At 46.7% G+C, this 27,934-nt stretch overlaps 1 protein-coding gene across 1 annotated transcript in view; it reads right to left on the reverse strand.

Moving 5' to 3' along the window:
• Window positions 1–27,934, reverse strand: part of IFT172 (intraflagellar transport 172) — a 1,142,656-nt gene that overhangs the window by 692,518 nt on the left and 422,204 nt on the right. The window contains exon 27 of the mRNA XM_078650113.1: window positions 24,373–24,470. Within this exon, the coding sequence (XP_078506239.1) occupies window positions 24,373–24,470 (98 nt within the window). The remainder of the gene's footprint in view (window positions 1–24,372; window positions 24,471–27,934) is intronic.

Here is a 27,934-nt window from a genome sequence, read left to right on the forward strand (position 1 = left end):
TGGGGGCTTGGAACTAAGAGCCTGAAGCTCACTTACCCTCCTTGCCGAGGTAATTGCAACCAAGAAGACCGTTTTAAAAGAAAGAAGCCTCATGGGACACTTGTGCAAGGGTTCGAAGGGAGAACCCATCAAATAGGTTAACACAAGATTCAAATCCCAATGAGGAACAACAAAAGGAGTAGGAGGGAACCTATTAGTGAGACCCTTCAAAAATCTTAAAACCACCGGAGACATAAAAAGAGAAGGCTGATCCGGCAAACAGAGAAAAGCCGATAAGGCTGAAAGATACCCCTTGACAGTGGCAACAGCAAATCCTTGCTGCGCCAGAGAAAGAGCAAACTGCAAAATGTCAGACAAATGAGCTTTCAAAGGGTCAACATCCCTATCCCTACACCAAGAGACAAATTTAGACCACCTATACGAATAAATGGACTTAGTGGAGTCACGCCTGGCAGAAAGAATGACATCCACCACATTGTGAGGGAGAGAAAAAGAATTCAAGTTGCCCCATTCAATCTCCAGGCATGAAGGTGTAATGTCTGGAGGTGGGGGTGTAGAACCTGCCCCTCCATCTGAGAGAGGAGATCTGCCCTGAACGGGAGACGGAGCGGCGGGTGAGAGGAGAGGTGGAGAAGGTCTGTGTACCACACCCTTCTTGGCCAATCCGGGGCGACCAATATGACTTGAGCCCGGTCCTGGCGAATTTTCCTCAGAACCCGAGGAATCAAGGGTATGGGGGGAAACGCGTAAAGGAATTGATTTCCCCAACTCAACTGAAACGCGTCCCCCAAAGCTCCTTGCATCGGATACTGGAGACTGCAGAATGACAGACAGTGAGCATTCTCGTGAGTGGCGAACAGGTCCACCCGAGGAGTCCCCCACATCTGAAAGATGTCGTGAACCACCTCCGGGTGAAGCCTCCACTCGTGATTGGCAGAGAACTGCCGACTGAGAACGTCTGCACGAACGTTCAGAACACCGGCCAGATGATTTGCCATCAGACAAATCTGATGATTCTGAACCCAGGACCTGAGACGCGGAGCCTCTCTGCAGAGACACTGCGACCCTACTCCTCCCTGCTTGTTGATGTACCACATCGCGGTCGTGTTGTCCGTCAGGACCTGAACCGACTGACCGCGAAGGGAAGGGAGGAAGGCCTTGAGCGCCAAACGTATCGCCCGCAATTCTAGAAGGTTGATATGAAGCAACCTTTCCTCTGGAGACCAAAGACCTTTGATCTCCAGATCCCCCAGATGAGCACCCCACCCGAGAGTGGATGCATCCGTTATCACTGTGGCAACAGACGGAGGAAGATGGAAAGGCTTTCCCTGAGACAGATTGCCTTCCACACTCCACCAAGACAGATCCGCTGCAGTTTCTCTGGAGATTCTCACTGACTCCCCGAGATCTCCGTTGTGTTGAAACCACTGCCTGCGGAGGCACCACTGGAGTGCCCTCATGTGCCAGCGTGCATGGTTGACCAACAGAATGCAAGAAGCCATCAGACCGAGCAGACGAAGGACCTTCAGGACTGGAACAACCGCTCCATTGTAGAATAAAGGAATCATTTCCTGTATGTCGCGAATCCTTTGAGGTGGAGGGAATGCACGACATACAGTAGTGTCCAGTACCGCACCTATGAACAGGTTGCGCTGGGAGGGCACCAGGTGAGACTTGGGTACGTTTATCGAAAAACCCAACCTGTGCAACAACTGAGTTGTCTCTTGCAGATGATGGAGCACATTCTCCGGCGACTCTGCTTTGATCAGCCAGTCGTCTAGATAGGGAAACACAGGAATCCCTGATCTTCTGAGATGTGCAGCCACCACTGCCATCACCTTGGTGAAAACTCGAGGCGCAGTAGTAAGCCCAAACGGAAGGACCGCAAACTGGTAGTGCTGCGATCCCACCGTAAAACGGAGATACTTTCTGTGCGACTTCAGAATGGGGATGTGAAAATCCGCATCCTGCAAGTCGATCGACACCATCCAGTCTTCTTCCAACAGCGCTTGAAGAACCTGTGCAAGTGTGAGCATTTTGAACTTCTCCTGTTTGAGATAGAGGTTCAAAATCCTGAGGTCCAGAATTGGCAGAAGCCTGCCATCCTTCTTTGGGATCAGGAAATACCGGGAGTAGCACCCCTGACCCCTTTCCTGCTCTCGAACCACCTCTATCGCACCTTTTCGGAACAGTGCCAGGACTTCTTCCTGCAGGAGAAGTAGGTGGTCCTCCGAACAATAACCTTGGCAAGGAGGGTAATTGGGAGGGAACTCCTGGAAGGGAAGTGCATACCCATTTTCTAGGAGATTGATAACCCAAAGATCTGATGTGACCGATTCCCAATCCCGTAGAAAATGAGTAAGCCGACCCCCTACCGGACCCGCATGATCCAGAATGGTGGATCTAGGGCTGCTTTGCTGTTGCAGGTTGGGGGTGGGTATTAGAGGAGGAAGTAGAGGAGGAGGAGGCTTGGCGTCCACGAGCACGGCCCCTCTGTTTACCTCTGTATGATTTATACAAAGGGTTCTGCTGCTGCTGTTGCTGCTGCTGGCCTTGCTTATAGGAACAAAAAGTGGATCTACCAAATCCTCTAAACTTCCTAGTGGCAGAACCTCTAGTCTGAAGGCCCAAAGACCTCGCCGTAGCCCGGCTATCTTTGAACCTCTCTAAAGCCACATCCGCTTTCTTCCCAAAGAGGCCTGTCCCGTCAAATGGCAAGTCCAACAAAGTGGATTGTACATCTGTTGAGAAATCGGAAGATTTCAGCCATGCGGCCCTTCTGGTGGCAACAGTAGAGCCCATAATCCTGGCAACAGAGTCCGCTGTGTCCATGCCACTCTGAATTACCAAGCGGGCTGCAGCTTGAGTATCGGAGACCACTTCATTGAAGTTCTTTCTATCATCCTCTGGAAGCTTAGATGACAATTGTTTCACAGAGTCCATCAATGCATGAACATATCTCCCTAGCAGGCAAGTAGCATTAGTAGATTTTAGAGCCATGCTACCTGAGGAGAAAATCTTTTTTGCAGACTGATCCAATTTTTTAGAGTCCTTGTCTGCTGGTACTTGAGGAAATGATGCGGAATCAAGAGAGAGAGAGAGGACCAGATAGCTAGTCCTTATCCCCTGGGTAATATGTGATTTAATCAAAAGGAGACTAGCTCATATTTATTTAAAATTACAAAAACAAGAAGACTCTGGTATGTTTCGTCACGGAGTAGGAACACCTGGTGAGTGTGTTCATAAAGCCCTCACCCACCAACCTAGTTGGTGGCATGCTTCATCATCGGGCCCACCCAGTAGCACCTAGCGTGCTCCGGGTGTGCTTCAACGCCTGATTACAGCGGAGCTGGTATTTTGCTGAGTGTGCAGTGAAGATAGTTAAGAAAGTGATGTTAAAACGGCTAGGCGGGGGTCCCAGTACCCGAGGGTGAAATTAGACTTTAATACCTGGGCCTCCGTCAGCGGTTAAAATAAGGCTAGGGGATGCAAGTGGCGAGTTACGACCTCTCACATCCATTGGGTCAACATGTTTCAGCCAGTGCCTTATGACTAAGCTGGCTTTCTTCAGGACCTAAATAAAAGGGTGTGTGTAAATAAACTAGTGGGAGTGTGGTTAGACTATGTGTCTACACGCCCTAAAGTGTATATGTGTGAGAGGGGGATTCCCTTCTCAAGACCACCTGTACATATAACATATAAAGACAAAAGACAAAACATACAGGGAGAAAATATAGAGTCATTCGGATGTACAGAGTCGTGCACATCTGGTAGCCGACACTATAGCGGATTCATGTGGGCTATAGGCGACTAGAGTGTGATGATATTGGTGGTACCATCACGGTGAAAATCGCACTTGTAACACGAGAGTGGAGTGAATAAAAGACCGGAAAAACATAGTGCATTGGTGTAGAGCGGCGCATTAGGGCACTCTATCCAATTTACCAGACTATTTAAGACCCGGGAAACAGCCACTCCTCACCGGTATGCGAAGGAGGCACTACAGGTCCAGACGTTTGTCCCCTCAGGGTCAAGCCCCTGCCACCTCCCAACCTTGAGGTCAGATTGAGCAAAAACTCTTTTATTCACTCCACTCTCATGAGCTAGTCTCCTTTTGATTAAATCACTTGAGGAAATGAACCTGCAGACCTGTTGGAACAAGCGGCCTGTACCACCAGACACTCCAGAGAAGGATGTGAAGAGAGAAACTCGGGGTCACCAGGTGCCACCCTGTAACGTCTTGCAACAGACCTGGAAACCGCAGGAGCAGTCAACGGTCTCTTCCAGACCTCCATTATTGGTTCAGTTAAAGCCTCAGTGAATGGAAGTGTAGGCTCTATAATAGTTGAAGGAGAGTGTAAAACCTCTGTGAGGATGTTAGGTTTGTACTCAACAGTAGGTAATGTTAGATTGAGTAGATCCGCAGCCTTTCTAATAACAACATGGTAGGGTGCCACGTCCTTAGATGGTGCATCAGAAACTGATGGTAAACCCCACTCAGGAGAGAGTTCCAGACCACTAGCACTAGGTAGGTCTTCAAAACAGTCCCCTTGATCTAGAAGTTCACCTTCCTCTACATCAGAATCTTCATACCTCTTTTCCTCCAAGAGGCGCTGAGCTCTGCGTCTCGACCACTCACGAAATGGTGTGGCACCTCGATCCAAATCACGAGGTCGATCAAGAGCCGGCGAAGCCGTATGCGGAGTCGACGACCTCAGTGGAGCCGTACCGAGCCAAGGTGTATAAGGCACCGGCATAAACGGCATAAAACGAGCCGGGGCGTAAGCCTGAGGAATGCCCAAGTTGTAAGATAATGGACCCATGGGACCAGCCGGTGCACCAGTGGGGTACATTGCTCTCGTATAAACTCCAAACATCGCATTAAGGAAATGCGAGGGGTCCTGTCCAGGACCAGGAAAAGGAGGGTACGAACCTACTGGTTGTTCTGAAGGAGGCTGCTCCGGCATCGGTTCATCCTGGCCCTCTTGATTTACAGGGACTTCTACCGGAGTCGGAGCTCGAGGAACTTCCTCTTCCTCTTCATGCTCCGAAGAAATGTGAGACTGTAAAGGAGAAGGAGATACGAAGTCCTTATGATGCTTTCGAGACTTCTTCTTCGAATCCGAAGACTCTTTTTCAGAATGATGTCTCGAGCTATGTTTTCTCCTCTTGTGCTTCGTCTTCGAGGAGCCCGAAGCATGACCCGAAGCCGACTTGGATCCAGACCTCGACCTCTCTCTGGATCTCAACCTAGCTCTGGACCTCGACCTCGAAGCCGATCTCGACCTCGACTTCAAACGCGACTTCTGTATCGACTTCGAGCGTCTGGACGTCGACCTCGAAGATCTCCCAGTCTCTCTTCCCTTTACCTTCGCAAGAAGAAGTTTAGCTTCACGTTCTCGTAAGGCCTTAGGATTCATTTTGAAGCAGGATCGACAGTTTTTAACATCGTGGTCCGATCCAAGACACCACAAACAATCGTTATGCGGATCGGTAATAGACATCATACGAACACAAGACCCGCACTGTTTGAATCCTGTCTTCCTCGACGAAATTCTCGACGAAGAAGAAACACTCAAAATAGAAACAGTAACACAAAAAAGTAAGAAGATACTATGTGTCGCAGAAGATCCCAGAAACCGTTAGCGTAGACGACGCGGAAAAAAGGGAACTGACGTCATCACGCCGACGTGGGTCTAATAAGGAGTCAGTGACGTCAGACGGAGTCGCGCGCGATGCCGTGCTCCTATGACGTCGCTCACGCCGGCGTGCTACGAAGAAAAATTCCGAATGTTGCTGACGCAAGGGGGATATTCACAAGGTGAGGTATCCACAAAGCAGATGTATCAGAAGTCCAAGTTATCCACTTAGGCTTTGTTCAGGTCGATTCAGGGATCTTTAGAAGCATTGAGGACCCTTATTTTTTAGATGACTGACAAGGATACATCTAAGCAAACTGGTGTCCATATTTACTTTTCTATAACACCTTGGTACCCCAGTAATGCTAAAACAAAAAACAGCCTATGCTCAGTTTGCATACATAATATAGCCACACACAATACACTCAAGCTTCCAAACAAAAGTATCCTGAGCCCTCAAAGTTTTACGTGTTTCCAATGGTGTCCTGTTGACCAAGTGTTGGATAACTTGTTTCTGTTGAGGAAAAAGTCCAGTTTACTTGATTTTAGGTAACTGTTAATGGCCAAACTGCACTTTTCCCTGGGTGAGGTGGGTGGGGACACCCTGAAGGACTGGGATACTTTGTAGATAGTTTGGGGATGGTGCAAGCTCTAGATGTTCTTCTTGCTTTTCCCCTGAGTAGCTAGTGTCAGGTGACCCTTCAGCTCCAGAACAGCCTCAATCCATCAAGCCCTTGCAGTCAGTTGGGGCTTGCCCAATGTTTGCCTACAATCAGGTTACTGCTTCTAAAAAGCACAGGCCACTGCTTTCACAGCAGCAACATGTCTTTGCAAGTTTTACCAGACATAAGACCTGCCTAGAGAGAGGGTAGCAATACAGTAGAGATTCTACTCTCTGTCCTCTTGCCTTCTCCATTAAACTGCTCTGCAGGCCTCCTCCACATGAGACAAAGGTAATGAACCAAGCCCTGCCTAAGGGGTCGAGTACTTATTCTCCTCTATTGGTCAAGCCGAACTGCCAGTCTAACCAGAGGGTCTCATATATTCAATGACCTCCAGTCTAAGAGAAGCACACTGTTGTTCATGACAGACAGATTTCTCTGCCCAATGTCTAATGTGGGACCAGTTCTAACCGGTCATGGTGAAACATGTATTCACCTCAGTATGGACGGCCAGATCTTCTCTCAGTGCCATATGAAGTGGCTTCAAAAGAGGAAGCAGTGTATGGGCGAGTTTCACTCAGGCAGGGGAATCTACATAGGAAAAAAGGGATGGGGTAGTTAGCTTCCCAATCACCAGGTACCCCAGGTTTTAGTAAGAGGGGCAGAGAATGTGCAATCCTAGGCTCAGATGTAAAAGATGGCCCTCGCCTGCTCAGCACAGCAGGAACTACAATTATGGTAGCACACAAACACTGGGTCCAACAGAACCTACCAGTCCATTTGAGAACAACATATCTTTCAAATGCGAGGGAGACAGCCTTCATACATGTCTCAAGCATGAGGAAATCAAAGTACACATTGTCTGAGGTCTTGAACAGAACATTTTCTGTCAGGATACAGAAGGATGTCTCCTATTGGGGTACTGATAAAAAGGACAAAATATCACCACCGCCACCACTCTCTGCACAGCGTGAGTTGAGAAGGCAGTGATCACTCTCAAGCAGAATGGGGTGTTATGAGTGTATGAGTACATTGTGGATGTGCTTATGGCTTCAGAGCACATATCTGCAACAAAAATTAAAAGACAAGAAACATCTCCAGTAACATGCATGTTTATATAAAAATCACTGGGTTAAAACCTAGGGTTGTTAATAAAAATGTCACGAGACAGGGTATCACAGCTTTCCATAGTCATGCAAATGACTTTCATTCCCACAGTGACCATGCAGGAGGTGGGTCAAGCTCAGCTTTCAACTGCTCTACGAAGTTGAGACAAAATGTTTTGAGAACCATTTGCAAAAAAATGCATTACCCACAACTGGTTGCTTGGATTATATCCAAACTAGGGCCCTTCTGAAGACCACAGATGAGACCACCGTTCCCCTTGTTAAAAAAGCCCGAATACCTTCAAGCAACTTCTTATATAATTTGAAATAGAACTTTATGTAAAGACTTACCTTTCTGAAAACAATTTCTTGCTTCCTGTTGGACCTTTCCACATAACAGCAGAGGACTCTTATTTGGTCTATTCCAAGAATGATCAAAATAAGCCCCATAGGAACTATTAAAAGCACTAAATTCAAGAAGTAGGATGAAAGGAATTGGGGAAATGCATCCCACAGCCCTTTAACAAATTAAAAACAATGGGCAACTTCATAAAACAACTTTTTTTTATGAACACAAAACCCCAACAGAAAAAGCTAAAGCTGTTGACAGGTGCAAGTCTGTTTAGCTTCCTGAAGACTCTAGGACAAAGTTTCACAAACTGTGGGTCACAAGCCGATATTTGATGTCACGAAAGTCCAAGCAATAAACAAAGAAGCCTTTAAATTCTGTATTTATCATGCCACATTTGCGGCGCTTAAAATTCAGAGATGAAATGTCAGGGTAGGGCCCCTGAGAAGTTGCTGCCTATGTGTTTTTTAAGACAGGGACTGGTGTTTATAAACTCCTCTCACTTTGCAGTCAGAGAAAGAAAAGTAAAGTGAATTATGTGACAACTTTGCCGGGTTACAGGGAGAGTGAAAGGAAATGCTGTAGAATGTAATTTCATGTAAAACACAACAACATATAAACACCTGTAAATGAACTGTACACGTTCAGCAGTTAGGTAAACAAGAATTAAGCCCATTTTTTTGTAATTCTGAAGTATGATGGAAATAAAGAATTTAATAGGATCAGAACAAATCAAAGCACTTTATTTGATGATGCAAAAATTATAAATATTCCCTGAAACCCAATTTCCACACATTGTCATTTGTGTGCATTGTAGTTTCATCAGTGAAAATCTTATGTCTGTGCACATTTAGTGTCCTTTTTAATGCAAAATGTGCTGTCTGAAAAGGAAAAGGAACTCCAACCCAATGCTTTAGTTCTAATCAAAAATCGCCTTCCTCATGTCCGTTAAAGCTAGGTGGGTCAAGAAAGTTTGTAGTTAAAAAAAATGGGGTGGTGATTCTAAAAAGGTTGGGGAGCACTATTCTAGAAGAGAAGGTAGTGACAGAAAGGAGAGGACGTCAATAGCTCAGTTGACACTAAATGCAGATCAATATGAGATCAGTAGGTGGAGAGGGGAGGAATCCGTGATCCATTCAATTCCCTAGGGTCAATATCATCTAATCATATGAGAAGGATCACTTGTCCTGCATAACATCGGGTATGCGGGATTTGTTCTTTCTAGTCCCAATAAAAAACCCTCAAGCACGTGTTATTGGTGGTAATGTCAAGCGGTATACCTTGATTCTCCGCTAACCCTCGCACGTGTCTGCATAATCATAGGGTTTAGTTTTTATGCAGGCTCCACCAGGAGGTAATACCCTTTGTTAGGATCAGTAGTGATCAGAAATAGTGATCGTGATAGGGTGTAGTGAAAGTGATTAAAAGTCTCTCATTCGCAGAAATGTGTTAATAGTTCTGGTTATTGGAGGCAGTAAAAACAATATAGGTGATTGAGAGTGATTATGACTCTCTCACACTTCAGTTGTGATTTAGGTCGACATGTTTCAGCCCTTCTGTGCCAGTCGGTCGGGTGGGCTTTCTTCAGGACCAGGGTGTGTAGTGTATAGAGACCGTTGCTGTCTCTATGGGTGAAGGGTACATTAAGGCATTTCCTAATGTGCCCGCGATAAATGGAACAAAACTGTGTCCTGTTCCTAAAGGTCACTTTGTGCCTGTGACAATAAATTGACAAACTAGACAAAGAATAGGGTATGGGGGTTTACACAAGACTAGTCGACTGGTTTCCAAATAACAGGAACATATAAAACGCACATTGGCGTAGCAACTAAAAAATAGCAATACTTCTACTGACCTCCCTAACTCATGGTCAGGGTCGACTTTCTCATTTTTGGCAATATTTATTTACACTGAAATGGCAAGTTGTCTCTACTCACAGAAGAGGTATTGCCACTAATTCAAAGATGACTGCTTCATCATATTCTAATGTGGCAATATTCTACTGAGCTTCTATTGCTCCTTTCTGCACAGATTATTTTCCAAAATTATCGCACTCTTCATATCAATCTAATCATTCATCAGACGGCAAATCCAGATTTCCCCTTTTACTCAGTCTGTGTCTGTGACTCACCTATTAGCTCATACTTTGCCCTAATACGACTTATGCTTCAGTAACGTGCTTTGTCGGTGTCAGTCCAGTAGTGGCTGCTTGACTGCAGTTAGGCCAGCAGCAGACCCCTCTCCCTGCCTCACCCTGAGCTGACAGTGGTGGTAGAAGCTTCACATCGGCATACATGGATATTAGCAGTCCACTTGATGTCAAGCCTATACTCCGTGGAGTATGATGCTGCCGGAGTCTAGCTACTAGTGGTTCAGTGGCAATTGCAAATAGCAACGTGGATAAAGGACATCCCTGCCTCGTTCCTCTTGTTATAGTAAAAGGGTCTGATACTAGCCCATTGATCCTCACTCTCGCCATTGGGGTATTATAGATTATTCGTATCTGTTGTGTGAATAGGGGGCTAAAACCCAGTCAGGGCAGTAAAGTGAACAGGTATTTCCACTCCAACGAGTCGAATGCCTTAGTAGCATCTAATAGGGCTGCCGCTGCCTGCACATGGGGGGCCAGATAATGTAATGTACCAAATATAGTCCGCAAGTTATGTGCTGCCGACCTGCCCGGGATGAATCCGGATTGATCTGGCAGTGCAATCTGTGGCAGCATTGGCTGCAGCCTGTCGGCCAGTAGCTTGGCGTATATTTTAGCATCTAGATTTATTAGCGACAGCGGTCTATAGGAGTCTGGTTTGGTAGGATCTTTAGCTGGCTTCAGCAGCACTATAATGGTGGCTTCTCTGGGTGTAGGGGGCAATATTCCCGTATCTATGGCCTCCTGGTAGACCTGTAACAGATATGGTGTGAGTATATCAGCATATTCCTAATAAAAGGCCGCTGTTAGTCCGCCAGCCCCTGGGGATTTATCCGCCGGCATTCCGCTTATCACCTGTTTTACATCTTCAACTGTTATTGGCTGGTCCATGTATTCCCTAGCTCCCCTATTAAACCATGCCAGTGCTACCGTATCCAAATAGCCTACGATGTCAGTCTGTTCTGGGTTTGCCTGGGAAGTGTATAGTTCTTCATAGAAATGGGTCAATTTGTTTAGAATGTCTTTGGGGGCTCTTACCGTCTCACCGCCATCAGTCTGAAGTTCGATAATATAACTGGTTTCTCTCGGAGATCTTAACAATCCTGCCAAGGTTTTCCCCGCTCTTTCCCCCTCCCCATACCTCCTTGCTTGTGTGTATTTAGACATGTAAGCCGTCTCTCATTCGGCCTCCGCCTGATATTCTGTCAACTTTGACCGTAGCTGGGCTGTAACTGTGTTGGATGGGGCCTGGTGTATCGATCTCTCCATTGCACCTATTTCTTGTTCCAGTCGGTATAATGTGTTGCGTAAATCTCTTAGTACCCCAGTCTTCAAAGCCATACAATTCCCTCTTACGACTAATTGAACGCCTCCCATAAACCCCCGGGGAGTCCACTGTCCCTGCGTTTAGTTCAAAATATTCGGTCACCTTATTCTTCAATTCTTATTGGAAGACCTGGTCTAGTAATGCACCCGTTGGGAAACGCCAGCTGAACGGCTGGCGATATGGAGGCGGAATTTGTAGTGTTAGCAGGGCTGGTGAGTGATCTGATAAGGTGCGGGGACAGTGTGTAGCACCGGTCACCCAGGTCTCTGGAAACGAGCCAGTAATCTAGCCTTGACCAGGCATTCCGGTGATATGTCATGCATGTTCCTTCCCTGGCTGGGTGAAGTACTCTCCATGAGTCTACTATATTTAGCTCTTCAATTAGGTCTAACAATACTGCAGTCACTCGTGGATGGTGTTCCCGTGGCGCCCCCTGTCTGTCAGCATCCGTGGAAAGGACGACGTTAAAGTCCCCGCCTCAGAGGATTGACGCCTCGCTTAGCAGTCTAATTTTCTGTCCTAGGCTCTGAAAGAAATTAGGGTTGTCAATGTTAGGTCCGTATGTATTAATGATAACAACTAGTTTATTATAGAGGGTGCCTTGAAGCAAGATGTACCTCCCTCCCCGTCGATGTAAGTGTGGTGTGTCTTCCAGTGTAGCCCTCTGCGGATTAAAATCGCCACTCCCCTCGAATAGTTAGAGAACCCGGATTCTACTACTTCCCCCCATCTTGAATGTTTAAGCGCACTAACTGTCCCATTCATTAAATGGGTTTCCTGCAGTAAGCAAATGTCTATTCCATGTCGTATCAGGTATGAGTGTACCAGTCTGACTTTTCTGCGATCATTAAGACCCCTCACATTCCAAGATAAACATTTCAACTCAGTCACTTCAAGGATCAGTAATACAAAAGCAGGCTGTCAGCATCCATGCACAATCAATTGTTATGATTAATGATAATTTGCTATGCTTTGTCCAACTATGAAACATTACCCCCCTTCCCCCTCCACCCACACCAACCCCCCAAACAGGTTGTGACAATCCCTCCCTCTCTTCCCCAATCTGCAAACAATCAGCCCACAGTCGTGATATCACGGGAATGATCCCAGTGGGGCACATGGGTTTACCGGCAATATTCCCCTGTACTGTAGACAGGGTGGCCGAGTATCAAATGCTACTCATTCGTTTAGCTAACCATAAAGATACATCGTTCCACATATTATCTGCAAACTCTATGAAGAAGGGCAATTAAGAGTCCTATTCCGAACAGCTATATAGTCCAATGATCGTTCCCATTTCTAACATTCCAGTGGCAAAAAAAGATTGCACTCAACATTCAGACCAGGGTACTTATCTAGATAGTCTGTGTCCATAGCAGGAACTCCTGGCCTCAGCCATGGTCCCAAAATGTGGTGCGCTCGTTCGATGAGAAACATGGTTGACAAGTCTTGCCCGAACAGGTCCATCATCATGGTTTCGACATACTTCTCCATGTTTTGGATATCAGTTGATTCCCCAACTCCAGTTATAAGTACGTTATTGCGTCTCGACCTAGCTTCCAAATCCTCGTTCTTTTGTTGTACCGCATACAGGACGTCGTGCATCTTGCGTATCTTCTTGTTAATTTCCGTCTGCCCTTCTTCTGTTTCCGTCACTCTTGTCTCCAGCACGCTTACTCTTCCCTCCTGCTTTTCCATTCTCTGCGTGATCCTGTCCATCCTGTCAGCCAGTGTGTCCATCTTGACGTCTAGGCCCTGTAGGCTTGTCTTGAGATCTTTGAACATTTCTCTGATTTCTTCGGACGGTGTCCTTGCCACATCACGTTCTTCCGCATGATCCTGACGACCAGTGTCTGTCTCCGCACCTTTGGCTGATTTTTTGTCAAAATTCAATTTGGGTTGCCGTGGATCCGGTTTCCCCATCGCGATCTCCCTGCGTTATGCAATGCGTGATCTTACTGCTTTCCAGTTATTAACTGCGCTCTGCCTGCGCCTGAGGTGATAGATATCTTCACGAGGCTCACTGCACTATATTATTGTCACGTCCTCTTCACCTCCAGTGATCTTCAGTGCAGCAGTCCTCCCCCTCAATCACCAATTAGGAATATGCGGTGCACGTTTCTTCTAGATATTTCTCTGGCTTACACACTTGTAGTGTCACCGCACTTCCTCCTCAACTTGTTACGCATGAGGAAGCCGCCCTACCTTAGACACATTTAGTTGAGCAATCTTCACTTATCCGCTCTGCCACGCTCTCCTTCCACTGTCTGCCAGAATTCCCACCAGGGCAATAGCTTAAGTACCAGTCCATGTACATGTGGGTCTCACTGGGGGGTGAAGGAGGGCATTTCCTGCGGTTTACTGTACTAATGGGCAATATTCCAGGCTCTTCCTGCCGTCCCCTCTATCCTCACACCTGCTGTAAAGGGCGCACCCCGTGTCCATTACAATGAGGTGGTGTCACCACAATATGGCGCTCAGTCCTCCCTTCAGTATTTCTCTATTTACTCATGCGCCGCAGCCTCCTCCCAGCATGGGGCACAAACAGCCACCCGCCGTGCTCCGATGCACCGCAGCATCCCACTGTAGCGCCATGCAACAATCCGCCACGCTTTGTATGCTGGAGTGCGCTTGGGCAGCCTCTCTCCCCACAGGCAGCCCGGTCACCGCTTTCAACGTCCCGGCTCTGTGCCCGCCGCGACTCGAGCTTCAGTTTCTCTTCCGGAGCGGGCCGTATTTACTTCACCGGATCCTCGACCACGACCTCCGGCCCCGACGAGGCTTCACTCCAGCACACCTCCCTCCCTCAGCACACAGCTCGCCGCCAGCCAGGTGAACTCTGGGGCCTTCGGTGCAGTCTGCCGGATGCCTCTTAACTCGTATTCCCGACTTCTTCCAGCGGTATCTCTTCAAGGCCTCGCCTCGCAGCAGGATCTCCCACTGTCGTCGTGCTCGCACAATGGTCGCGGTAAGGCCCCCAGCTTCTTTTCTTTGCGGACTCTCTCGTATCTTGTACAGTTTACTTGTGTCATTAGCATTTCAGGTCGGATTTCTGCCGGATTAATATACTCGGCCGGTTGAGCCGCTTAGTTAGGCGGCCATTCCGCTGCTCGGCCAAGCCACGCCCCCCATCGGGTGACAATATTTAGCCGCATTGGTCTATTTTGAATCATTTGGCCAAGGATGCGTGTAATTCGCCTGGGACTGCTGTTAAGGTCGCAAGTGCATGGCAAGTGCACGTCCCAGGGGGAAGCTGGGGTTGACCGAGGCATGGCTGGCAAAAGAAAACATTATTTTCCCAAACATCTCCATAGGTTTGGACACTATATCTGGAGGAGTTGTCGAAAAAAAATTGGATTCACGCTGCTTGTGGAAGCCTGCACTACCAAACTCTCAGGGGTTGGATGCTGGGTTAAAACATCAGGCTCACTTGGAGCTGGTCTGCGTGGATTGACTGGAGGGCAGAACATGGTTTAGTCCAAGGGCCCAATAGAATGTGAGTGAGGGTCTTATTGTTGGACACAAGGTTTGTCAGTGCTTAGCAAGGTTGAAGGACCGCACTGAGGACAATAGTTTTTTCCTCAATAATGGTGAGGTGCAGGTCAAGAACTTGAGCAATGGTAAAAGATACATTTTCCTCAGTTGCTGGTCCAGGTGGGGGACCAATCCCAGTATCGGGTGAGGTACGCATGCCACTGGCATCTTACAGGTCAACATAAAAGTTTTCATTGTCATAGAGTGGAGCAAAACCATCTCTATCTTCCTCATTACTGTCTCCTTATGACTGACTATGGTCGGAGTCAAGCCCAAAAGTTGATCCAGTGTATGCAAGCGATTGTGCAGTAATGATAATGGTATCATTCCTGAGTCCGAAGGGCTTAGTATTGGCTGAGCCAGATCAGGATTGGAGTTGGGCCTTGGTGGAGGTCGAAACAAATTCAGCTTAGAGGTTGTGGCTCCACCTCCTGTGGCAATGGTACTGGCGTCAATGTCAAAAGGACCGATGCAGATTTGGTGCCGGAAACAAAATCAGCACTGATGCATTTGTGGAACCCAAATTAGGTTTGAGGGGCACAGATTGTGCTGAGGATGGATACCAGGCAGAAACCCAACTGGAGGTCCCTCTGAATGCTCGGAGCCCAAAGGAGCACTAGAGGGAACTGGAAGCCTGACGAAGATGCGCATCAAGGCCTCCCTAAGGTTTCAATCTACTGCGATGTCACCAACAGACCTGGAAAGTCAGGGTGCAGAGGGACCAGTTCTAGAATTGGCTCCTAGGTAGAAAAGGAGTGAGTCCACCAGGCAAGGTGGCACCTCCACTCCTTCTCTGGTGTTCAAGAGTAGCAGAAAGGGGTCTGATCATACTTGGACTACTTATGTTTATTCTTGCACTTACCTGAAGATTTTGACCATGATGAGTGCTTCCATCAGAAACAACTTCGGGAGCACAACCAAGTCAGCACTGTTGATTTCCACCAGAAGCAGGACCTGTGTGGAGTCTTGCGGTGTTTTGCCACATAGAGCTTCAGAGAGCGTTTTTGGCTGGCCTTTGGTTCATTTGGGCAACGTTGGAAGCTGGCTATTTATATAGTTTATCAAAAAGCGGAATGTTGTGTAAAGAGACCAGGTATCTCTGATGACTGGACCTGGGCTTGCTCTAGCAATCACAAAGTGCTCTGTATAGGGTAGTGTGGCCGAGCAGGCTTAGTCTTATCAGAGAGGAGCGTTAGACATTTGTTCCACACACAGAGTTAATAAATGCTGCACACACTCAAAAAGGAGATCCACACCAATTTAGAAAAATAACAGGGGTCATATTACAGTAAAAGCACATTTTCATTGTCTGCGCCGGGAGCACCTTTTAAAAAGGTGCAACCGTCGCAAACAATAAGAATGCACCCTATTACCATGAATGCGCTACCCCCAAGCCGCTCTGGGTTTTCACAGTGCATGCGGCAACCCATTTGCATTTTGACAGGTGTTAGAGATCCCCTTGTAGGCGGGTGTAGTCAGTGACTGCACCCGCCTGCAAGGGGAAGTCTGTGGGGGTCCATCGGACCCTCTTTACCCCCTGCAGAGGGCTGCTCTCAGGGGGTACATTGGCAGCGCGCCACCTTTTAGATGGTGCACTGTCAGTGAATCTCGTGGCAGCTTCTTTGCCTCTGCGCCCGCGTCTAATACGGCGCGGGCGCACAGGCAAAGGGATTCCCTATTTTGCATGGGGCACGCCCCCATGCAAATGAGGGAACATCCCCTACAGATATGCACCAGCGGTATCGGTATGACAGAAGAGGCCGTACAGGCCGTAATACCAAAGTGCCCCGGGGGCATGCAAAGTGGGCCCAAACCCCTGATGCGTTCTCAGGGCACTCTCTGTAACACGGTCCCAGGTAGTTCTATGCATACTTTGAACCCAAGATCTTGGTAATCAGGTACTTTTTCGTAATAGACTTTTTCAAATTTGAGCAATGTTAACCAATAGTGTGTTTTTACGAGTAATACTTTCCTATGGGAGAAAAAACATTTTCTGCATACATATACTTGCAACACGTTTCCGCTGAACCTCTTCGGTTGTGAGGTGGTAGAGGAACAATGCTCAAAGTTTCATCAGCAGGTTGGTTGTATCTGCCCTGGTGAGTCTGGGTGCAGAGGTGCTGGAAAGGGTTGGTAGCCTTGCACTATATTTGGTAGAATGGACGTCCACCTTGAAATAGAATGCAAGGGGGGGCTTGGGGACAAGTCTGGGAACTCCCAACTGGGAGGGGGTGATGGAGGGTGGGGGTACCTCAGGTGGTGAGAGTCCTGGAAGCACAGGGGAGCAGTGGGTTTCTATAGGCTCGGGCTCAGCAACTCGGGTGCAGAAGATTTGTAGTTGGCTGGCTCTCGTGCATCACGGTGCTCACTGTCGTTGGTTAAGGCCAGCAGGGAGGACAAAAACAGGGCAGCTGGGCTACTTTCGGTGCTGGCCTCTGCGGTGCTGACGTCCCTCATCGGCTGGTCATCAGTGATGATATTGGAGTCTGGACTGTCAACAAGCTTTGGTCGCGGCAAGTGTCTGGTACCCCGAGTAATTATGCAGGAGGGCTTGTGGACGTACTGGCATCTTCGGGCAGGGCAGAAAGATGGATCGGGCCTCCTTGCTTGAGTGATCTTCTAGTGGGTAGCTCAGTGTACCTGGTGGACAGCAGCTTCTTTAAAACGGACGTCGGTGCCTGCAGGCTGCAGGGGAACAGGCAGAGTTTGGCACTAAAAGTTCACAGTAGTTCTTGCGGGGTTCGGCTCTTCAGTGTCCTCTTCTTCTTTTCAGTCAGTGGAATCTGAAGTTCTGGATTCAGGGAGCCCCCTAAATACTATAATAGGTTTCAGGGGGTACCATTAAGGTAGCCTCTGAATGCATGTATTAATAAATCCATCACTGGAATCAGTGTGGGTTTCTAAATACAAGATGTTAATACCAAGAGCTAGAGAATTCAATGGCAGTCTGCAGGAGTAGGGTGAGGGGTCTCTTAGGGTGGCACAATACATGCTGCAGCCCCGAGGGACCCTCTTTAGTGCCCATGCCCTAGGTATCAGAGGTATCATTTACTAGGGACTTACAGGGATGCTAAAGGTAAGGCTTGGAGAGGATACTCTGGGCTTGAAGGAGTACAAACTGGCTGCTGTGATCCACTGGGAAGCCCCTGGGATGAGGCGGCTGCTGGGCACGGCCCTCCTTGAGGCAGCGGCGACTTGCGTTCTGAGGATCCGAAAGCAACACCAATCCTAGAGCCAATGAGAGTGATCACGCGGCCCGGAAAGGGGAGCTCAAAGGTGAGAATCAAGGACACAGGCCCCCCTGGTCCTGGCCCCCACCCTGCAGGTTGAGGCTCCCCTACACACTTCCACCAGAGTGGGCCTATCCTCACCATCCTTATGGAGGATTGTCCCCGGCACTCGGGCAAACTATATGAACAGAATGCAAGGATCCCCCCGGGAGCAATGTTTCTGAACGCCTGAGACGGCAGCAGCAGAACTACCTGCAAACTGGGTTGGACGGGCCCTGCAACTATGGTGACACTCGTGTTGCGGCCTGGCCTATCGCCCCCTGGCTCAATCTGCCCAATAGTTCTGTGTCCTGCAACGTTGACTGAGAAGGCCCCTTGGTACAAGAGGCTCATATGACACCTTCACAAATAGCACTGCATCAAAGAGCTCCAGCCACACTGGGCTTTAACTAATGGAATTGCCTCTTGAATATAAGGTCTTTATGTAGCCCAGTACCTTGGCCGCCTCCCCTTTCTGGGACCTGAGTGACACACTTCTTGTGTATTGGGCATCCTACAAGACTAAGTTCGGTGATGTACAATGCGGTGACTCACTGAGGTGGCCCCCTTCCTCCTGAAACCCTGCATATAAGTGGGCCCGTCCCCGATCCCGTGTACGGCTGCTGTTTCACTTCCGTGACCCCCAAGGGATCGAGGACGGGCCCACTTGCTGGGTCCATACAGGACTTGATTGTGTGCTTTCCGCACCACACTTCCCATAATACACAGTCTCATTTGAGCCGCCCATTGGTGGGTGTGTCATATGGATAATGGAGAAGTGGGTTAGCGGTTGCGCACAATGCTTCCGTTAAAGCCCCTGAAGAGAAGCATATGGAGCTTCGAAACGCGTCAGGCAGATCCATTACGGAGCGGCATCTACAAGCGGTTCCCCGTCCTCACCTACACATAAATCAAGCTGCTGCTCGTGTGCTACTCAAAGGTGGACAACCTTGGAGTGACAATATAACTGACGAAGGCTAACGCCGAAACGCGTCTGTGCTTTTTTGTTCCCTAAAAATTAAAAACTGGACACCTCTTGGGCTATGAGTGCTGCCTCTTTCTTACGAAATTGAAAAGAGTTTCTGAGCGACATATATATATATATATATATATATATATATATATATTTACTGTCGGCTTCGTGGTCATACCATTTCCGGCAAAGACCCATCTCGCCCACTGGGTGGAGGAGGCAGAGAATTCAGCCTCAGCCACCCTTCTCCTACGGTGACTCCTCTCCCCACCTCACTCAAAAGTAGCTGCTTCTGACATCAAGTCTGTGCAGTTTGCAACACAACCTGGAATACTATTATGATCTGATCTGATGAGCGGTTCCACGCAGCATTTTTTGTCAAGATTAGAGCAGAGATTACCTCTCCTCTGTGACCAGGATCAGATGTCGAGTTGAGGCGGAAACTGATGAGAGCTCACAAGAGCTATGGGGACTATGGACAGTTATTGTGGACATTTACTTAACAAAAACGGCAGCACATTTTTAAACATTGTTTTTTTTAACATTATCTTGTGACAAAGTTTACGATATATTGGCAACACAGGATTTCAGTTTGGCTAAACATTTATAAATGCCCGTGATTTTCCCCGCAGAACATTAGTTAATCTGTCATACATGCTTTTTATTTATTTAGTTTGCTTTGATGGTAACTTGGCAAATTTGAAAAGATGCATTGTGCATTTTATTAATTTGTTGCGCCTTACCTACATTTTATATTTATGAAGAGCAGCAGACATTGTAAAGCATGTTATGGGATGTAAGGGGATTACCTGCATGAGAGTATGTTGTCCATTTTTACTAAATGTGCGAGTGGGAAGGGCTACTTAAGTAATGAAATTGGTATTGCCAAACTAGATTGACAAAGGCCTCTTGAAGGCTGAAACGCATCTCCTTGTGCTCGGGATCAAGGGTGACCTTACCATGAAATAAATGCCGAATCCAAAGTCACTTCGTGTCTGTGCCTGCTTTCCATGGAGACTCTGTGGGGAGCTGGATTTTTTGGTTCATATATATATATATATATATATATATATATATATATATTTACTGTCGGCTTCGTGGTCATACCATTTCCGGCAAAGACCCATCTCGCCCACTGGGTGGAGGAGGCAGAGAATTCAGCCTCAGCCACCCTTCTCCTACGGTGACTCCTCTCCCCACCTCACTCAAAAGTAGCTGCTTCTGACATCAAGTCTGTGCAGTTTGCAACACAACCTGGAATACTATTATGATCTGTGCTACCCGCTACACTATGGTGTTCCGATCTTTGACCATACACCACATACGCGATGGTTGGTTCGAAAGACGATAATTACCCGGCGGTGATGGTGGGTGGCCAAGGGGCCAAGGAAAATATGAATACCTCTGATGCAGCGGGCGATCAGCGGACATTTAGCAACCACACTATCTGATCATTCTCGCAGATTTGACAAACTGATGGCAGCTGTGCTAAACATTAAATCCACTCTGGAGCCTAAACTACACACATTGTGCATAGAAATGAGCCTCCTACGTGAAGACCATAAAAAACTGAAAGATAAGAGTAGAAAATGCAGAATCATCAATGGCTGTCCTGAGGCCTTTGGTAGCGGATTCTGACCAGCGTCTCCGGGCCATGCAAGAGGAAACAGACTATTTACGGGGGGGAATGGATGACCAGGAGGGCAGATAAAGACAGAATAACGTAAGGATCGTGCAGAGGGCCCAAATATGGAACCATATCTGGAGGACTGGTTAGTGAATACGATCCTGAAAGGGAAACAATCTTCATTGTTCCTGTTGAACGGGCCCACAGGGTAACGAGGGAACCCCTCTGCGGCCAGTGGTTAGTCACCTCTTGAATTACAGACACAGAGATCATATTTTACAGGTGACGAGGGCCAGGGGCTCCTGGTCTGTCGAGAATGCACAAGTACATATTTACCCTGACTACACTCTGGAAGTTTTACGCCGTATGTCATACTTCATGACGGTTAAGAAATGCCTCCATGACCACGGCGTCAAATATGCATTGCAGTTCCCTGCCATGCTTGGATTGTACATGAGGGCTACACTTTATATTGCATGACACCAGACGACGCCTGGTCTTGGCTGGAACACAGAGGCATCACAACTCCTTCTGGGACCCGGAAGGATCCCCCTCCTGAATGGAAAGCGCAAAGGCAGTGTAAGCCCGTAGCAGGCATTGCACATATGGCCCAACCAAGGAACAAGCAGCCAGGTAACAAGCACAAGCGGTGGTGGATGTGGGGTGGTGCGGCGCAGCCTACTCCCCCACAGGATCAGAGGCGGAAGCACAACTTGATGACTCCCCAACAATGACTGCCACACAAGTTGCTGAATTACTAAGTGATGGTTCACTAGTTACACCGTAGATGGCTGAGGAGTTGATATAGGCCCCGGGCCTCCTGGAATGGTAGAGCTGCAGTTACTTATGTACTGCACCTGTGATGGCCAAGGTTTGAAAGTGTATGACATTGCTGATGCGTTGGCTGAGGCATATGAACATGTATACTCAGGTCCACAGCGGTTGTTGAATGACCACCCACATCTACCACACACCACTGGTATAGACAGTAAATCTTTTCTTACTTGTGTAGCACGAGAGTGCATATTGCTAGTCGCCCCTTGGTAACCCGGCTTGGGAATATGAGTCGGGGTTTCTTATATGTTCTACCTATTGTTCCCAATATGGGTTGTATCTTTTCCTTGATGTGGACAATATGAAATGGTGTGCACAATTGGGGGGGAGAGGGAATGTGGGATGGAGCAAAGGTGTTAGGGTAGACATTACACTCCTGTTTTAATGGTTATTAATATTGCAACTACTGAGTTCTTGCTATTGCTACTGACATGGAATGTGAGGGGACTAGCAGATCACACAAAACGGTGCTGTGTTTATCAGTACCTCCAAAGGCAAAAGGTACAGATAGCACCCCTTCAAGAGATACATGATTGACCCAGATCTGGAGTCAATGTGCGAGCAATGGAGAGTGGCACTCATAGGGACTAAGTACTCCTGCTATGCCAGGAGGGGGTCTTAATTTGGGTGGCACCAGGAGTACCCCAGAGGTGTTACACACCAAAGTAAACTCGGATGGACAGTATGCGTAATAGAGGGTTTATTGTACGGTCTTTCTATATCCCTCATATTATTGTAGGCACTAATCAGGCTCCCTTCCTACACTACTTGACTCCGGCGGTGCTGCATAATGCGTTGACACCTAGTTATTGGGGAGGAGACTTCAAATGTACACCAGACCTGACCTATGACCGCACCCTTCTGAGTGGGGTACAATCGATTACCCTCACACAACATCTACAACGTTAGGCTACTAATACTCAGGTGAAGGATGCTTGGCGCAGTCTGAATCCAGAGACCACAGAGTTCTCGCACTACTCGGGCCTACATAACATACACACAAGGATTGAACTTCTTTATTGTTCTAGCGATGCCCTCACGAAAGTGACACAAGCCAAATATCTCCAACGCACCCTCTCAAATCACTGTCCACTACAGATACAACTGCGTTGGAAGCGGGGTATGCTCACAATATCCACTTAGTGCCTTCCCTTGGAGATGCTTTGTGATACCACATTCCGAGCTACGCTCTTAGAGAATATTACTTCCTAATTTTAATAAAAATAAGGGCTCAGCCCCAGGAGCCAGGGTTGAGTCGGACGTATTTAAGGTTGTACTTCGTGCCTATGCAAGTAAAGCTGTATATGGAACCAAATTAACCCTCCACAGGGAACTTAGCACCCTGGGAGTGGACATTCGTCGTTATGAGTTAATATCTCCCACAGACCACTTGAAGCTGCCCCCCTTCCACAGTCCAGATTAGTGCATAGGGATACTCTTGTAATGCTGGGTGCCCTAGACTACAGGCAGCACTTGGCCAGGAAGCATGTTGAAGGTGATAAAGCTGGTAGACTCCTAGCATGGCTCCTCCACACAGACTCCCCTAGGAACCCAATCATAGCCATCAGGGGCTGCAATCTTAACTCACAAGATGGCATTAATGCTCCTTTTCACTCATACTACGTTAAACTGTACGCAGTCCCACAAGGGAAGGACCCAGCATCGACAGGCCTTCCTAGCCGGGGTTACTCTCCCTCGCATATTGGACGCACAGCATGCAGACTTAGAAGCCCCAATTACAAACACTGAGATTTATGATGCACTCCAACAAATGGCTAGAGGCAAGAACTCCACTTGAATCCTTTGGAAATCTTTTTCCTGCAAAACTGACTTTAGAGTTTTAGCTTCAGTTTTCCTATTCTGAGTCTCATCTTCCTTAATTGAGCCAAAAGAAATAAAACCATTTACAATCTTTGGTTCAGCATACAGACTAAAAAGAGTAAGTCTTTACCATGAGGAACACATGCATGGAAATAACCTTGAGCTGAGGGATCTAACAAGTCATTTTACAAACAGATTGAAAGAGGTAATCATATTCTTTGAGACATTTTCTGAACTCCTCCCTTTTAGTCTCCATACAGTTACTTAGTGGCCTGTTTTATAAGGTCTCAAAGGGCCCAGTCATAGCAACTGAAGAGGCCTGCAGAACTGGGCGCTTTTACAGTGCCACCAATTTGTAACACATGGATTTGCCTAAAAGATGTCATGTGCCTCCTTTGTGTGGGAAGCCGATGTTTGTAAAATGGAATGGAATCTCTTGTGCACAGCAGAAACTATCATGTGATAGTGGGAGAAGTACCTAACACAGAAACGAAGGGTCATTATCATTTATTTCTTGTCTTTATTATTTTAAAAGACACTGCAGTTAGAAATACCTCCATAGTAGGTTCAAGAGGCTGGGAACCAGATACATAAGGGTTCCCAGAGGTTTTCATTGCGCTCTCTCAGAAACAAGAGATTGCAAGCAAGTGCCTGTTTTTTTTTTGGGGGGGGGGGTTTTAGAGTTTTATATAGCGCGAACTAGACCCGAACCGAATCAGGTATCAGAGCGCTTTACATATTTTTCCAGTTACGTTACATGAGGACACATTTTAGGCACGGGGAGATTAAGTGATTTGCCCAGAATCACAGGAGGTTTTGGCGTCGTTACCGAGACTCGAACCCAGATCCCCAGGTCCGAGGTCGAGCGCCCTAGCCGTTAGGCCAACTCCTCTCCCCTTAGTGTCTTTGTTTAATAAGCAAGTCATTGTATTGCTACAGCTTTAATTATGCTCCAGATGACACTAGTGTTTAGTGGCAGCTTGGTAAATAAATAATGCCTTTATAATCTTTGGGGTGTGTTTATGGAAACTGACAGCTCTAACTAGTGTTTTAATGTTCAGGTGGAGAAACAAGGTACTTGCCTTTCCGCATCCTTCAATTTTCCTTTTTTCTCCAGCTCCTGTGCCTGGGTGATGTACAGCACGGACACGTCTTCCTGCTTCATGCACTTTGTAGCTAGCTGTAGAACAAGATATAACACCAGACAACAAACATTACTAGAGAAATGAAAGGAAAACCATGAAAGAGGCAGGCATGGATGGTTGGGGTAGAATACAAACATGCAATGGATAAAAAGAAAAGAAAGGGAATTTACTTCATTAAAGTGCATAATGCTAGTAATGTAGCCAAACTTATAAAAAAAATAAAGATAACTTTACTACTGTTAAGTCTCTTGTCAAAAATAGTTCATTTTTTTACCTAACCCTCCCCTGTACCTTGAGTAGTCACGCTTTACAAGTCACTTGACTGATTGATTCATTGAGAAGGAGAGAACTGTCCTGCTGATGTTCATCATATAAGGTAAGAAGGATAGGAGTAGTTATATACATTTGGCAACAAAGATACAGAACAGTACAATGGGCCAGATGTACAAACATTAGGCATACCAATTTCCTAATGTATGAAGCTCACTGAGTTTCATTTAGGATCCTTGTGGGTTGCAAATCAATCTACCTCATGAATATTAATGAGGTAGGTTGCAGTTTGCGAACAATTAGGAATCAACTCAACCACAGGGATGTTGACCTGCTGAGGTCAGCAGACCACCATGTCTGTGATTGCGTGTTAATTAAGCAATCTTAAAAAATAAAAAATCTGACGTTTCCATTAAGGGAAAACAGTATGAGTTTCAAAAGAAAAAGTGAAACCTTGAAATGTAATTTTTAAGAGTAGGCAGTGGTCTACTGCTCAAAGGACACCAGAAGATCTAGAAATGGTGAGAGGAATTCAGCAGGCACGTAGAATCTATTAGAATGAATATTACCAAAGGTCCATAACCTTTCCTGCTATTGGATATTCTTCCCTATGCACATTTGACTTTTTTTAAATCTTCCACAGTACAACTGAACAATTAGACACATACAAGTCCATCCTATATTCATAAAGTAAAAAAGAAGTTTATATTCATCCACATAATGTAACAGAGAGCTACAGAGATTCAAGTGCACCCTTTCTGAGGCAAAAGGGACAGAAGCATAGCGAATGCTTAATAACAGTCCCTGCTGAGTACCCCTTATCACGCCCTCTGATGTCAATATGGTACCACCACATACATTGTTGTGTGTAATTAACTGAACCTGTTAAAAATCATGTGCATGATCGGAAAAGATGGAAAAGCATACATCAGCTCGAATGTCCAGGGCACCAGCACTATAATCCCTATACTCTTCTACTTCTCATAAACTCGCAAAAGGGCAAAACATCAACTACTTTTTTTTCAGATTGGTAAAAAAAAAATCTTTAAAAGATTTATAACCACTTTGAATTAAACAAGTAAGCAACAGTGGTTTCAGGTGGTAAAACATTTCTATCATGAATTAAAGGTTAGAAACAGATTTTTGTCATATGGTTTTTGCCATGGTTTACTCTTTTGATTACTGTCCCTACCTAAAAGGTTTAAATGATTATGGTACATTCAGTGAATTCAGACTAGATTTGATTTTAATATTGGCGCGATGAACCACTCTTTCTTACTTGCTTCATTGCCCTTGGTTCCAGGTGGACAGCGGGCAGTCCTGCTACAGATATTGCACTGTGAATGACTGAGGATCAGCGTGAACACTGATCTCTTCTGCTCAATGAGCAGCGTGAAGGCTAAGCCTCACACCATCACCAAGTTTCAGATCATCTTTTACTTTCTTGCACGGTTTTAAGGAGATGACTCCGCCACACTTGTTGATCACTCTGCAGCTGCATGTATTCCCAACACCAAAACCTTCCTATGGTGAAAGGCAAGGAAAGAAGTGGTAAATGAAAATGTAATCACAACGAGCACCAACAAATCGATGGCAAGTTGTGTCCATCTACCTGATCAAAGTCTGAACTCTCTCTAGTAGCAGAAACACTTTCAACAGAGAGTGTCCATCTGTGCAACAGTAGAGTGAATTCTCCTTTCTGGCAAACATTTTGACTTTGGGCTTCTCCTGGAAAAGACTGTACTTTTGCAACAAAGCCATCTTTAGTTTATCTGGAAGAAACCTCTTCCTGAGAGACAGGGTAGACAAGGCAACACTTTCAGCAAATGCAGACCTCATGCCAGCACTGGCAGTGCCTCGGTGACCACTGAGGATGGGGCATGGGGCTGAAGGGAAGCAGCATGAATCAAAAATGAATCATACACACTTACTCCATTCTGGTAGAAATGGAACAGGAAAATGTGTCTTCGATGTCCCTGGAAACCATCCAGTTTTATCTTGTAGCACTGATAGCCACAAACATCACCCTGAACCTTTTCTTTCTTCAGTATTAATTGAGTGTATCAAGTGTACTTATTTACGCACCAGTCCAGAGGACATCTAGCCTTGCCAGTACTTTTGAGTGGCAACATCCTGCAAAACCCTTTACTCACATACAATTTGGGCAGAGAAGGTACTTACTAGAGGCCTTTGTTGTCTGTTTCGGTCCCACCTCCTTGACTGATATATCAGGCTAGCTCACTGGGCCATCTTAGACTTAATAAGGAGATTCGGAACGTGGGACCACTACTTACATCAGCACCAAGTCTGACTACATTTCCTTTAAGGAAAATGGAAACCGAGAAACTATTAAACAAGCACTTCAATATCCAATAAGCTTTGAGTCATGGAGTTTAAACATAGGCTGATTATCTACATTGGCCAAGACCATGTTTCGTTGTAAAACTTAACAGCACTAACAAGTTTTGATTTAATTTATGAAACATTCAGCACAATCAAAATAAAAAAGTAAAAGAATTGGGAAGAATATTTAAACTTGGAGCCGGCTGTGCTAAAAGGTAGACATGGATGTTTACCTAGCGCTGCACAATAACAGCAATCTGAAGTAGTTTGGCAGGACACCTGCCTGCCGAACTGTTGTAACCTTCTATTGAGTCCCAGCCCTCAGATCTCACTATAATGCTTGCATTTTCATACTCCAAATGCAATCGGCCTATATAACAAATGTTCTCCATATTAAGGCCCTCATTATGATGGTGGTCAGACGAGTATACGGCTGCTATCGAAGCGGGCAGGTGTCCGTCCGACAATGAGTCGGCGTTCCCATCTGCCTCATTATGATCAGACAGCTGTGCAGGCCGTCGGTACGTCCCTTCTCTTACTGCGGCTTGCGCTGCGGTCCAAGAAAAAAGCCGCAGCACAAGATGCAGTAGGAAGAGCTACTTGTGCACATCCATGGATCTTGTGCCAGGCACCACAGGGTGCATGGATGTGTGGGTGGCATTAGCAGTGGAATATGGCGGAAAGTGGCCCTGCTTTGGGGCCCTCAAAGTTCAATTCCGGCTGCCTTTTCATATCGGTGGGGCCGTCATGAAAAGGCAGTCAGAAACGGACATCCTAATCTCTATGGCAGTGCCTGCGCAGGCACCGCCTCCATTGTTGAAATAGGAGTCTGGCCGCTGCGACGGGATCCTAGATCCTGTCGGATGCGGTGGTCTTACACCCCCCT

This window comes from Lissotriton helveticus, chromosome 6 (assembly GCF_964261635.1).
Source record: "Lissotriton helveticus chromosome 6, aLisHel1.1, whole genome shotgun sequence".
NCBI classification, from domain to species: Eukaryota; Metazoa; Chordata; class Amphibia; order Caudata; family Salamandridae; genus Lissotriton; species Lissotriton helveticus.